The sequence below is a fragment of the Vombatus ursinus genome, unplaced genomic scaffold (genome assembly GCF_900497805.2).
Source record: "Vombatus ursinus unplaced genomic scaffold, bare-nosed wombat genome assembly UNPS02014163.1, whole genome shotgun sequence".
NCBI lineage: Eukaryota > Metazoa > Chordata > Mammalia > Diprotodontia > Vombatidae > Vombatus > Vombatus ursinus.
In genome coordinates this window covers 760,315-775,526 of record NW_020953941.1, presented here as the reverse complement: position 1 = coordinate 775,526, position 15,212 = coordinate 760,315, and the positions used below count along the sequence as shown (strand labels likewise).

The following is a 15,212-nucleotide window of genomic DNA, read 5'->3' as shown; positions in this document are numbered from 1 at the left end:
AGAGAGAGAGAGAGAGAGAGAGAGAGAGAGAGAGAGAGAGAGAGAGAGAATGATGCATCATTTGGCGATCAGAGGTGAGGAGAAGCAGAAAATGGAGAAAAAGATCCAGGAAATACAAGGGAAAAAGCATGAACAGAGATGAAAGTTGTAAATAGACTGAAAAATGGAAAAGAAAACATGCTGCTCTCTTTAATTCTCTCTTTCTCACAACTCCAGTTTGATCACACATCTGCTAAGTACCAGTTACTTAGAAGCTTGTCAAAAGTATTCACACCTTGGCCCCATTATAATCACCAAATGGTTTCCATTGATTCATCAGTCCATGACTTCCTTTCAGAAAAGACAACATTACAAACAAATTCTTAGAGATCCTTTTACATTGCTTCTGATAATCTTCTTTTGCCTATTTAATTTCTAGCCTGTTCTTGCTTTGCTATGCTTTGTGGTCTTTCTTGCTTTCTCTTACTTGGGAAATTTCACTCCAATGTTTAAAGACTTTAATACTATATTTGACTCTGTTAATTGGTCATTAGTGAATTTTCTTTTGGGAATTTGTCATTTTTAGCCATATTATTTTTGTAGCCTACATTTTCACTAAATAATGGTTGTATTTGATTCTGTTTCAGTTGTAAATTGGAATATCTATATCATAAATGTCTTCTGTGTTCCTTACCCAATAGCTTTATTAAGTTCTACTATTTTTCATTCACCTTGCATAATCAGTGACACTAGGGAAAGTGTTCATTTTTGCTGAATTGTTACCCAGTTTTGTAGTCTTTTAAGCTAGCTGTGCTATTGAATGCTATCTTGAATCTTTGAAGGAATAGACAAAAATTGATTTAAATTATGAAAAAGATAATGAAAAATTAATTTAAATGTAGAAAACACAACTGCAGCTGGCTAAATTTAAAACAATCTAGTGACCTAGATCTAAAAATATTATGACTAGGTTTTGTTTTTCCAAAATCACATTGAGTTGGTTTTCTAATTCCAAGGAAATATAAAGGTAATTGTGATGTTCTGTATGATTTCAGGTGATTTTTTTTTGTCAGACTCATCACACTTCAATTGCATCGCAATGCAGAACAGTGTCACCGAATTTGTTTTATTGGGACTATTCGTGAACAAGGAAATGAAGCTTTTAAGTTTTATATTCTTCACGCTATGCTATTTAGCAATCCTTTTGGGAAACTTTGTCATCTTCATTACCATTTCCTATAGTTATCTGATTCAACAACCCATGTACTATTTTCTCTGTCACTTGTCGCTTATGGATTTGGGTTATACATCCACCATCATACCCAGGCTGATCAGGGACTTACTTGCCAAAAGTAAAACCATCTCCTACAATAGCTGCATGACTCAGCTCTTCAGTCTTCATTTACTAGGTGGTGTTGAGATGTTCATCCTGGTGTCCATGGCCTTTGATCGCTACATTGCTATTTGTAAACCATTACACTATCTCATAATTGTGAACCGGAAAAGATGTAACTTATTTATTCTGCTTGCTTGGGTGGTGGCCTTTTGGCATTCCATTGCCCAGCTATTCATGATTCTTAGTTTACCTTTCTGTGGCCCTAACCAGATTGATCACTTCATATGTGATGTGAAACCCCTCCTGCAACTGGTTTGCATGGACACAAGTATCGTTAATTGCTCAGTCATTGCAAATAATGGGATGGTAGCCTTGGTTACCTTTTTGGTCTTGATCTCATCTTATATTGCCATATTATATAACCTTCAAAGATATTCATCAGAGGGTAGGAGAAAAGCTCTCTCTACTTGTGGTTCCCACATCATGGTTGTGGTCCTTTTCTTTGTGCCCTGTATCTCCACTTATGTCCCTCCACCCAGTGCTGGCAATAATGACAAGGAATTTTCCATATTTTATACAGTAATTGCACCTATGTTGAATCCTCTCATTTATACACTGAGAAATGCAGAGATGAAAAATGCTATGCAGAAGGTATGGTCCAGAAAAATAGATTTATTATTCAATGTAAACATATGAATTTCAATTTGTCTCTCTCTCTCCTGCCCCAACATACCCACACATTGGAACCTGATGAAGATTTGAGCAATTTTCATTGAACCATGAGAACTAAATGCTGTTTTGAAAAGCCTAACACTTTCTAGTTGATAATAAATGAAACAGTCAATTACTGAAAAGAAAACAGTTTAATTATTTCTTACTATATGTGCTCAGAAATAGAGATGTAAATGACACCCCACCCCAGTCTACCCCTTTATTCAAGAAGTTAACATACCAATATTAGTTTTAGCATGAGTAGGGGAATGGTAGCCAAGGAAAGATACTTTGTCCAAAAGTTTCAGATGCTGAGTGAAGTCATAGAGGAATACAGTGACTCTCTTTATCCAGGAATAATAGCAACTTTGTCTTCTTTTAATACCAGTTTGTTTTTGTTATTTTCTCTTGGGTAATAAAATCCATGTACATGGAAACAGGATATGTCTTAATGTGTATAAGAAGCGCTATAATATGATTAAAAAAAACTATCCCCTAGATTTGGTAAGCTTAGAAACAGCACATGACAATAGATAAATGATTGTTCTTGGAGTCAGGAAGATGAGACTTCAATTTTGTCTGATGATTCTGAGTTATGGGGCTATGGTGAAATCACTTTGCCCTCTAAAGCTCAATTTCCTTATCTGTAAAATATGGGAAATAGTAGTTGGAAAATCTGTCTCACAGTTTTATTAATGCTTAAATAAGATTATATAAGGTGCTTTGAAAACTTTGAAGTGATACATAAATGACAGCTTTTACTGTAAGGAAACAAATAATATCACCTATGTCAATTATGGCTAACTATGTCTGTTTTGAATCCCACATCAAGTGCGATTTAGCATTTACATCTAACAGAATCTAAGAAATGAAATATAAATAGTGGTAGCTACTTAAGAAAGTTACTATGAATATTACATGAAGGAACATAAAATGAGTACTCAATGCACTTTCATATAATAAATAAATAAAAGGTAAGCTGTCATGACATAAAGATTGGCAAAATGGATGGCCATGATCCCAGGAAGATCTGGGTTCATGTGCCACCACTGAATCATACTTTCTGCATAATCGAAGATAAGTCATTTCATGTCTGAGGGCTCCAAGAATTCTCTCAGACTGTGTGTTATAAAGAAGAGGCCAAGCTGAAGTGCTACAGGGACTATCCTCATTTTGGAGGTCTCTATGTCAATAAAATCATGGATCCAATCCTCTTCATCATCATCATCCTCATAGCCACTATAATCATCATTGTCATAATTATTTTTACAGATGGAGAAACTTGTGGCAGAGAATAGAAATGATTTGACCAAAGCGTTTTTATACACACACACACACACACACACACACACACACCAGGAAAATCCCCCCAAAAGTGTGCCAATGTTTCAAATTAGTAGTGCTCCTGAGTTTTATGGTGGTAACATGAAAAATAATTGAGAAGAGGGAAGAATTTAAGCAGGGAGGAAAAAGTGTCTTCTGAATGTTGGATTATTATTTTTAATAAAAGAAATTCAGAAAACTACTCGCAGAAATAAAAAGAAAAGACTGCATGAGAGATGAGGACTAATGATATAGATTTATGAGACATGAGTGGAGACTTGGCAGAAATGTTGATATAGAATGATTTCTATGATGGTGTGAACATGAAATAAAAAAAATATGGGGACAAGTAGTGGACCTGAAAGATATAAGTAATAAAGGAGTGAGAAGAAGGTATGTCAGGAAAGGAAATAAAAATCCAGGAATACTGGCAAAATGTCAGGAAGTAAATATGAATTGTGAGGGTCAATAGGGTTCCAATGGAGCCAATTCCCAAATAATAATTTTTCCAGATAAAGATGATCTAACCTAAAAATGCTTAAGTTTTTTATACCAGATAATTATTATTTTGATAAATTAATAAACTCTTCTAATGTGTATTTTTACTTCTGTACTCCTTTATGTTATAGATATAACAGGATTTAGGATTCAGCTACTCTCATAAGTAGATTATGTGGGGTGATAACTCTACTTTCCTCTTGCTATTGGTTAATTTGCCTTATTTATTCTCATCCCTAATTCTAAAGGAATTAATTGTATGGGAATTAGGCATATTCTGGCATTGCATTATTAGTTGCTAAATTATCAACCTCTCTTTCATTGATCATGCAACTAGCTCCTAATTACCATGCAAATTTATTAAATATAATTTATTAAACTAAAGAAACTTATTTTATCGTAATGTTGTGCCCATCACTTTTTACCTCAATCCCATTAACTGAAATTATATTTTAAAAACAAATAAAAAGAACTTGTAGGTGATTTTATGAAAAAGAGAAACCATTGGATAATTTCATTAATGAAAGAAAAAAGAAAACTAAAAATATCAAAAATGAAAAATATCAATGATGAAAAGAGTTTCATTGATAAACTTTTATTTAAAATTAACTTCTTCATGTTAATATGGAGTCCAGTGAAATTAGCAGCACAAGTTCTGGAAATTCTTTGAGTATAATGGTCCCTTATTTTGTTTTTGTTTTTGTTTTTATGTTAGATTTCATTTTCAGTACACTGTTACAAAGCAAAAGCATGAATGCACAAAATAATATCAGTCAATATCAAGCAATCAGTAAACATTTATTAAGAATTCTCTGTGTTCAGGCATTGTAGTAAACTCTGGGGATAGAAAAAGAGACAGAAATAATTCCTGCTCTCAATGAGTTTGCAATCTAATGATCCAGTGTTACAGAGGTTATCTTTGTATTGGTATTCTAATGGAAGTAAACTAATATATCTTATAGAAGGTACTATGCTAAGCCTTATATTATGAACAAGAAAATTGGAACATAACAAACATTTAAAAAACACATGACTTGGGAGAGGAACAAAAATTTGCCCAAGTGAGGCCTATTGTAGAAACATTTAATCCTAAAATTACATTCCAACAACCAACCCCTCTTTCCTTTCATTAAATATCACAAGAGACAAATTAATGCAACTCATTTAGGGACAGAGACAGAAACAGAGATACATAGATCGAGACAGACAGAAAAAAACACAAACATATTAACAGAGATAGAGAAAGAGAAAGAAAAAGAGAAGCAGATTGCCAGAAAAAGAAAGTTTCAGATCCATAGAGAAACAGAGGCAGAGAGACAAACAAAAACAAAAAGATACAGAGATAGAAACAGATAGAAAGACAAATATACAGAAAGAGAGAGAAACAAATCAGGAGAGAGAGACAGAGACCCAGAGACAAAGACAGAGAGAGAAAGAGAAGGGACAGCCAGAGAGAAACACTGACAAAAGATGAGAAAGACAGTGAGACAGATACAGAGAGAGAGAATGAGAGATAGAAATGGATATAGAGACAGTGGTAGAGAGACACATAAGGATAGAGACAGAGAGACAAAGAGAGGAGAGCCTCTGAGTCCCTTGACACAGTCCAGATACCTTTGAAAATCCATTGGCAGTAAGTTGACTTCCGGCTGATTTGAAAATTCTTTTCAAGCTCCAAGTCTTGTGAAGTTGCCAAGTTGATTAAGAATGCTCTCTGGGGTCTAGAAAGTTCTCTATCCCTAACAAATCATTATCCTCTACCATGCAAAAATATAGAACCAAGTACAAGAAAATTAGATCTAATCAATCTACTAATAGTTTTATATAGCTTGATATCAGGGTAACATGTGGGGGACAGGTATCTGTGTGGCAGTGGTGGTAGTGGTGGGTGTTAAGTGTTGCCAGGAGACTCAATTTATTTAAACGTTCAAAAAACCTTTGATAAAATTTCATTTAAAAGTCAGGGCTTTTTTTTTAATCATGCAGAGGGCACCATGGCTAAGCAACAAGAAAGAAATGTTTGTCAAGTATAGGCATTGGGGTTGCCCAGGTTGTTGGCAATCAGGGAATATTTTAGTAGTGTGTGGTCTTGTACAAGACTCTTAAGTAGTTGTGTGGCCTTGTACAAGACTCTTAACCTCTCTCTAATTCTCACTTTTCCCTTTTAGAAAAATGAAGACAATACTATTTGAGCTACTTACCTCAAAAATATTCTGAGGGTATTAGTCTGCTAATTTTGAAGTGTCATGTAAAAATGAATTGTCATTATTTGATAAAGAGTGGAAGAGGACACATCAGAGCTAAGGCATTGTCAGGAGGCAGTTTGGGGGCACTCATTACAAACAGGCATCGTCCGAGTCCTAAGACAATTTGAGACAAGTGTGGTAGGCAGGTATGTGGGTTTGAGGCATTTAGAAGGCTAGAACTGTGGCCTGGTACATAGAGCTTAATGAATGCTGGTTGATAATGAGCTTTTGCCACATGGAATAATAGGATTGATTTTCTTACCTTAAAGATGATATAGTCAAGTACCCTCACTTTTACAAGTGAGAAAACCAAGGCAAAGAAGAATTAAATATCTTGACCACATCATAGAATAAATTAATACTGGAGCTAAGACTAGCTAGAATCGAAGTCCCGTGATAATGAAGCAAAGATTTTTCTTATAATCCAGTAATGGCTGCTGGAGATATAATAGATGCTAGTCTGGTGCTCTGCTGAGAGTCCAGGTACATTTTTACTTTCTGGGTACTGGTGCACTCAGTATTCAATGTACAGGGATTGAGTAAGTATGTTTGGTAGATGGGTAATGGATTAAACAGCTTTAGAGATTATTTTGAAAACAGGGGTCATGGTAACTGACAATAAACATAAATCTTTATTTTCAGACCCTCACTGGAACAATGGGAATTAATCTTGGGTGATATATGAAACCCTACCATGTACTTCTACCACTTCTTTTATTGTTGATGGCCCTATAAACTATATTTTAAGAGATAAAACATTTTCAAATAAGAGAATAGTAAAGTCTGAAAACTATAGCTTGGATAGGTTGATTTTCATCTTTGGAAAAGTTTTAACCAACATTTGGTTTAAATAACAATTCCCCTACTGCAGGTATTTTTTTAAATTTTTTTTTCTTAAAGTTTTGAGGTCCAAATTCTATCGCTCCCTCCCTGAAGCAGCAAGAAATCTGATATAGGTTATATGTGTGCAATCATGTAAAACATTTCCATTTTTGTCATTTTGTGCAAAGAAAGAAAGAAAAGAAGGAAGGAAGGAAGGAGGAAGTGAGAGAAGGAAGGAGGGAAGGAAAGAAGATGGGGGAGAAAATCTTATGCTTTCTTTGCCAAAGACACTTGATATATTTTTCCCGGTTTTCTGTTTTCCTTCTAATTTTGTTTGCATTGATTTTGTTTGTGCACAACCTTTTTTTAAAAATTTTATATAATCAAAATTATTCAGTTTACATTTTGTTATTCTCTTTATATCTTCTTTGGTCAAAAATGCTTCCCTTATCCATAGATCTGAAAAGTATACCATTCCATGCTGTCCTAATTTGCTTATGGTATCACCATTTCAGTGTAAATGATGTACCCCTTTTGAACTTTTCTTGGTATACAGTGTGAGATACTGGTGTATATCTGTTTTCTGCCATATTGTCTTCTAGTTTCCCAGCAGTTTTTATCAAATAATGAGTTTTTGTTCCAAAAGCCTGGATGGGAGTTCATCAAATACTGGACTACTATGTTTATTTACTGTTACATCTTGTTTACCTAATCTATTCTACTGATCCACCACAATGTTTATTAACCAGTACCAGATTGTTTTCATAATTATAACTTTATGATAAAGTTTGAGATCTTGTATGGCTAGCTCACCTTCCTTCACACTTATTTTTCATTGATATTCTTATCCCTTGATATTCTTGACCTTTTATCCTTCCAGTTGAATTTTATTCTTATTTTTTTTCTAGCTCTATAAAATAATTTTTGGTATTTTGATTGGTTTGACACTGAAAAAGTAGATTAATTTAGGTAGAATTGTCATTTTTATTACATTGTTTTGGCCTATCCATGAACAATTAATAATTTTTGCAATTGTTTAGATTTGACTTTATTTGTGTGTAAAGTGTTTTGTAACTGTGTTCATACAGTTTCTGGTTTTCTCTTAGCATGTAGACTGTCAAGTCATTTTATATTGTCTACAATTATTTTAAATGAAATTTATTTTTCTATTTCTTGCTGCTGAACTTTGTTGGTTACATATAGAAATGTTTATGATTTGTGTGGGTTTATTTTGTGTCCTGTACCTTTGTTCATGTTTTTAATAATTTCAACTAGTTTTTAACTTGATACTCTAGGATTCTCTAAATATACCATCGTATAATGTGCAGAGTGACGATTGTGTTTCCTCTCTGCTAATTCAAATTCCTTCCATTTCTTTTTCTTCTCATATTGCTGTAGCTAGCATTTCTAGTAAAGTATTAAACAACAGTGTTGATAATGAGTGTCTTTGTTTCATCCTTGACTGAGAAGGCTTCTAGCTTATCCCCATTATGGATAACTGCTTACTGATGGTTTTAGATAAATACTACTTTTCATTTAAAGATGAACTCCATTTATTCCTATGCATTCGAGTTTTGTATTTTGTCAAAGGCTTTTTTCTGCATCTACTGAGTTAATCATATGATTTCTATTGGTTTTATTATTGGTATAATCAATTATGCTGATAGTGTTCTTAACATCGAATCTGCCTTGCATTCCTGGTATAAATCTCACCTGGTCATAGTGTATGACCCTTGTGATGTATTGCTGTGATCTCCTTGTTATTATTACATTTAAATTTTATGCATGAAGATTATTTAGGGAAATTGGTCTATAACTTTCTTTTTCTCTTCTTTGCAATTCCTGGTTTAGGTATCAGCACCATATTTGTGTTTTAAAATGAATATGGTAAGACTCATTTTTTGTTTTTGTTTTCTTTTTTGTTTTCCTTTCTTTTTTATTAGTTTATTTTGATTTATCAACAATCACTTACCTAAGCTTTTGAGTTTCAACTTTTTCTCCCCCTCCCTCCCCACTTCCTCCCCAGGATGGCACACAATCTGAAATAGGCTATACGTATTCATTCCTATTAAACATATTTTCACATTAGTGATGTTGTAAGGAAGAATTAGAACCAATAGGAGAAACCACCAGAAAAAGGAAACAAAACAAAACAGAAGAAAAAAATAGAAAATAGTATGCTTCGATCTGCATTCAAACTCCATAGGTTTTTCTTTGAATCTGTATAACATTTTCCATCATAGGACCTTTGGAGATGTCTTAGATTCTTGTATTGCTGAGAAGGGTTAAGTTTATCAATGTTAGTCATTGCACAATGTGGCTCCTTCTATTTTTCCAGACAGTTTATATAATATTGAAATTAATTGTTCTTTAGAAGTTTGGTAGAATTTGCCTACAAATCCATTTGACCTTACAAGTTTTTTGGAAATTCATTGATGACTTGTTCAATTTATTTTTGTAAGACTAGGTGATTAAAGTATTCTATTTAATTCTGGTAATTATTAATCCATTTCACTTTGATTACTAGATTTATTGGCATATACTTTGGCAAAATAGCTCCTAATAGTTGTTTTTATTTCTTCTTCATTGGTTTTGAATTCATTCCTTTCATCTGTACAGTGGTAACTAGATTTTCCTTTCTTTCCCTTCTTTTTAAATCAAATTACTCAATGGTTTATCTGTTTTATTGTTTTCCCCATAAAATCAGTTTCTAATTTTGTTTATTAATTAAATGTTTTTTCTTACTTTCCATTTACTAGTCTCTCTTTGGATTTTCAAGATTTCTAAATAATGTTTACTTGAAGATTTTTCTTTTTCTTTATTTTTTTCTTTTTTAATTACATTCCTTAGTCACTGAGCTACTGTTTCTCTATTCAATTGATGTGATCATTTAGAGATATAAATTTTCTTCTAAGAACTGCTTTGGCTGCATCCCACAAATATTGGCATGATCTCTATGTGTCATCATTTTATTAATGCAATTATTGTTTATGTCTATGATTTGTTCTTTGACCCACTTATTCTTTAGGATTAGATTATTTAGTTTACAAGTAATTTTAATCGATCTTTTCACCATCCCTTTATTCAATGTAATTTTATTGCCTTATGATCTAAATAGTTTGCATTTATTATTTAGTAAAGCTATCAAAGTATTTGACAAAATTCCTTATTCTATCCTGAAGGATAATTTGGAGAGTTTAAACTAGATTTAGTAGTATCAGAGTTGGTTCAATAATTAATCTGAAATAATAGTCATTAATGGTTCAATATAAATTTGGAAAGATATCTCAACTAGAATACCATGTGGTCCCAGAGTGTTTAGCATTTTTATCAGTGACTTCAATAAAGCTATACATGAGATACTTATCAAATTTCAGATAGCAGGAAGCTAGGGCAGATGGTTACCACATTGAATGACAGTCAGGATCCAAAGAAAACTATCATCAACCTAGAACTTTGGTCCAAATCTGGTAGAGTAAAATTTAATGGGAAAACAAAATAAAACAAAAAAAAGTGCACAAACTTACATTTGAATTTTAAAAATCAACTTTACAAATATAAGATATGAAAAAAATAGCTATCTATAAGTTTCTCTAAAAGTCTATTTTTACATTATTTCCTCAATTTCAATAAATTATATAAATTTTCTTCCCAGATCCACAAATGATGGACTCTTTGTTACCATCAAGAATATTAGAGTGTAGAGTCAGCTAGGTGATGCAGTGAATGAAGCACCAACACTAAAGTGAAGACAACTTGAGTTCAAATATGGCCTCAGACACTTACTAGCTATATGACCTGGGCAAGTCATTAATCCCTATTTCCTCACCAAAAAACAAAAAGGTGAAAAAAATTAGAGTGCCCAGATTTTAGGAGATGATAATCCTGCCATACTCAGACTAATTCATATTATTCCTGCCATACAATATTCAGTTCTAGATAAATACCCCATTTTAAGAAGAACAGTTATAAATGGGTAAGATTCAGGGAATGGAGATCCAGATAATGAAATCCTCACCATGTCACATGTGAATTCAGTTGTGGGGATACAGAACTTTCACTTTGTTAAAGAGTATAAAATATAGAAAATCTATTAGTTATCTTCAAGTATTTTGATAGTTATTATCATGTACAAAATCAATGAAAATGGTCCTGCTTATTCCCCCTCCTCCCAGGACAAAACTAGGAATGACATTTTGGGTTTTGATATTAGGGAAAAACAACTCAGTAACAATTAGGATTATAAAGTGGAATAGACTGCCTCAGCAGGGCAGCTAGATGGCACAGCAGATGGAGCTCCCAGATTGGAGCAGAAAGACTTATCTTCCTGAGTTCAAATCGGGCCTCAGAAACTTAGTTGCTGTTCCATTCACTTAATCCTGTTTGCCTCAAGTTCTTCATCTGTAAAATGAGCTGGAGAATAAACTGCCTTAATAAGAATTGGACACCTCATCACTATAGTTTTTAAAGGAAAGTCTACATGATCATTTTAGGAATATGTTATAGTAGGGATGCTAACTCAGACATGCATTTTTTTTAAAAGATATTGAGTGGAACTAAGCAGAATGTGGTATGAATCCTGGACTCTTTGTGACCATGTGTGAGTCATGTCAACCATATGAAACTTGTATTCTTCATCTATAAAATGGGTTTTGGCTCAGGTGGGAATACATGGCTTAGAGGTGCCTTCCTGATCTGAAATTCAGTGAATGTAAATGGATTAGACAAACTGATCTCTACATTTCCCCCAGTTCCAAACCCTATGATGTCCTGACCTAATTTAAAATTCACAACTTTGAAACTCGACAACTGTGTGATACTAAGGAATTTACTTATCCTCTCCAAGCCTATTTCCTCACATGCATCAAAGGGTTAATAAACCTTGACTCACAAGGTGGTTGGAAAGAAAGCGCTTCGTAAATGTTTAGAAATGTAAGTAGATGTTATTGCCTGTTTTCTTTATTCCTCTTTGTGAGAGAAGCAATGCAATGTGGTGTCTTCAGTGAATACTGAGGCCTTTGAGTCAGGAAGATCTACGTGTGAATCCTGCCCCTGATACTAAATAGTCAAATGACTTTAGACAATCTCTTATCTTCTCCCTTGAGGCCTATTAGATGGTTAGAACATTGAATGTACTTACTGTTCTGATTTTTACTTTTGTCCTTGGTACTTAGTACTATGCAAAACACAAGGTGAGAGCTTAATAAAATCTTGTTGGCTCAACATTCTGGGCCTTATTTTTCTCTGTAAGATGAGAATTCTCTTTTCATTGTCAATTAGTCCATTTCTTCCAGTCATTTGATGAGACTACCTCTAATATCTCTTCCTACTCTAAATTTATAATCCTATGATCCATTTTTATCTTTATATCCCCATAATCTCACACAGGACCTGGTTGTCTTTCTGTAATTTCATTTATCCTGACTCTTTCATGACCCCATTTGGGGTTTTTCTGGCAGAGACACTGGAGTGGTTTAATATTTCCTTCTTTAGGTCATTTCACAGATGATGAAATTAAGGCAAATAAGGTAAAGTGATTTGCCCGGGGTCACACAACTAGTAAATATTCTAGGCTAGATTAGAACTCAGGAACATGAATCTTCCTGTCTCCAGGCCCCGTCCTCTATCCACTATGTCTCCTAGCTACTCTGGTGCCTGGCACATAGTAAATATTTCATAAATGTTTACTGTTTGGTAGAATGACAATATCTCTTGATTTGAGTGATTCAAAAAGGAAGTTTAAGAGATAGTGGAAAAAGGAAAAGGGGGAAATGTGATAAAGCTAGGCATTTCTGATATATTTTGACATTTGATATTTCTGACAAGAACTGAAGGGAATATTTACTACTACTGTACCAATTATTGCTCTAGAAAGATTTTCCTGGTCCATAACTTCTTCATGGCATTCTTTACCTCTGCATTTCTCAGTGTGTAAATCAAGGGGTTCAACATGGGGGTGACAATGGTATAAAACACTGCCACCATCTTATCTTCTGAAAAAGTTGTGTCAGGTCGCATATACATGAATGTGCAGGGTCCAAAAAATATAATGACCACAGCTATGTGGGAACCACAGGTGGAGAGCGCTTTGCGCCTGCCTTCAGCTGACTGCTTCCTCAGGGACACCAGGATGACTGTATAGGAGATTAGCAAGATAACAAAGCTCCCTAGAGCAATGGTTCCACTATTGGCTGTCACCACAGCCCCTACAACATAGGTGTCAGCACAGGCAAGTTTCAGTACAGGGTGCACATCACAAAAATAATGATCAATTTCATTGGGGCCACAGAAAGGCAACTGGACTACCAGTGCCACTTGGATGATGGAATGGATAAAACCACCCACCCATGTCCCCAGCAGCATCTTGTTGCACCTAGCCTGGTCCATGATGGTCATGTAGTGTAAAGGCCTACAGATGGCTACATATCTGTCATAAGCCATCACTGTGAGGATAAAGATCTCTGTGCAACCAAAGAAGTGGACCCCAAACAGTTGCATCATGCAACCTGCATAGCTGATGCTTTTCCTCAATGCCAATAGGTCTACAATCATCTTGGGGGCTGTGACGGAGGAATAGCAAATGTCTACAAAAGATAAGTAATTTAGGAAGAAATACATGGGTAAATTGAAAAGGTTCCCAGTGCAGACTGTTGTTATTATGAGGAGGTTACCTAGAAGAATAATTGTATAGAAGAAGGTGAACACCCCAAAGCATATCTTCTCCACTTCTGGATTCTGAGAAAGCCCCCAGAAGACAAATTCAGTGACATTGTTTATGTTCTCCATGGATTTTTCTTGTGTAGCTGCATAGTCCAGAAAAAAAAATCAGTCCATCTGACGTGATGCAGAAAAAAAATCAATAGCATAAATTAAAATAATAATAATGACCTTTTCTATTTCATTGGTGCTTTTTTATTCTATTGAAACTTTATGAGATAAGTATATCTCTAATTTGTAACTGAGGAAAGGACTGAATCACGAAACCACATAAAATATGAGTCTAAATTTAAAACAAGTTCTTACGAGCTCTTGAACTCCACTGTATAGCTTCTGCCATGACAACATATGTAACTCAAAGAGAAACCCAGCATGAAATTATTTCCTCTCTAGCTTGAGAACACTTGAGAGGTAGGGAAGACTAGAAGAGGAAATTGGATAAAAATTGGGCATGAGGTGCTGTAGCTATATCTATATATCAAGTTATGTCTACAGATATAGGTATATATCAAAGTGAATATGGCCTTGGCAGTGACAGTAGCCTCAAGTTCACAGACTGAAACATAATGTTTTTCCTTTCTTTATGTAATGGATTAAATGAGGCTCAATTTATCTCAGTTATGTAAACTGTTATGTGCCATACATTATTACTAAAAATAAAAGAAAAGAATACATATGCTTTATGTGTTTGGTTATTAATGGAGAGACATAAGGAAAGGTGAGCAAATACCAAAAGTACACAAAATAAATAATGAATTAATGTTGTAGGTGAAGTGGCATTGACAATTGGAAGTTCAAGAAAGATACAGTGTAAGAGGTGGCACTTGGACCAATCATTGAAAATGTGGCTAATGATTTTAAGATAGAAAAGCAAGGAAAGATAATATACCTGATAAAGGCACAAACAAGCAAGACATGTAATGTCATTTGTAGAAAACATCAAAAAGGCCAGTGAGTTGGCTGGGAAGTACAGTGAGTGACTGTGAAACCAATCTGGAATGATAGTTTGAAGTCAGATTATTGCCACTTTTAGTTGACAAATGGAAGAATTTATATTTTTCCTTGAGCTTATCTGGATGTATATAATCTTCTTGAGCTACAAAATGGTATGGTCAGGTCTATGCCTTAGGAATATCCTTTTTGCAGCTGGATAGAGAACAGATGGGAGAAAGAGACTGAAAAATGCAGTAGTAGTAATTTGGAGGCTCTTTATAACCATCTGGGTCCCAAGTAAGAGATGATTTGGGCTTGAACTCCTGATAATTGTTCCACTGAGGAGAAGAGGACAGATGTTAGATATGTTGTGGAGGTAAAATCAACAAGGTTTTACAAATGATAGAATTTAGGGATGAAGGAGTATGAAAAGGTGAAGTCAATTCTAATGTTGGGAAGCTGAGAAACAGAAAGAATGGAAGTGCCATGGAAAGAAAAAAAATAGATGTTTAGGATGTTACGTTGGTCAAGTAGGAAAGATAATGAACTTTCTTGTCAATATATTGATTGTGAGATTGCTAGGAAATGACCAGGTGAACTTATGTAGGTGATAGGGACTGGGAGTTCATGTAAGAGATACAAAGCTT

General features: G+C 34.3%; 2 protein-coding genes across 2 annotated transcripts; one reads left to right on the top strand and one right to left on the bottom strand.

Annotated features, from left to right (window-relative positions):
* Positions 1–1,078: 1,078 nt before the first annotated feature.
* LOC114041018 (olfactory receptor 4P4-like) lies at positions 1,079–2,011 on the top strand. Its single transcript, XM_027859225.1, has one exon. The coding sequence runs from the start codon at positions 1,079–1,081 to the stop codon at positions 2,009–2,011; it is 933 nt and encodes a 310-aa protein (XP_027715026.1).
* Positions 2,012–12,774: 10,763 nt separating this feature from the next.
* On the bottom strand, positions 12,775–13,713 carry LOC114040991 (olfactory receptor 4S2). Its single transcript, XM_027859212.1, has one exon. The coding sequence runs from the start codon at positions 13,699–13,701 to the stop codon at positions 12,775–12,777; it is 927 nt and encodes a 308-aa protein (XP_027715013.1). The 5' UTR covers positions 13,702–13,713.
* Positions 13,714–15,212: the final 1,499 nt, after the last annotated feature.

What these genes read in the sequence shown, in the direction of transcription:
- LOC114040991 (XM_027859212.1), bottom strand. Translation starts at nt 13,701, where the DNA reads ATGGAGAACATAAACAATGTCACTGAATTTGTCTTCTGGGGGCTTTCT.
- LOC114041018 (XM_027859225.1), top strand. Translation starts at nt 1,079, where the DNA reads ATGCAGAACAGTGTCACCGAATTTGTTTTATTGGGACTATTCGTGAAC.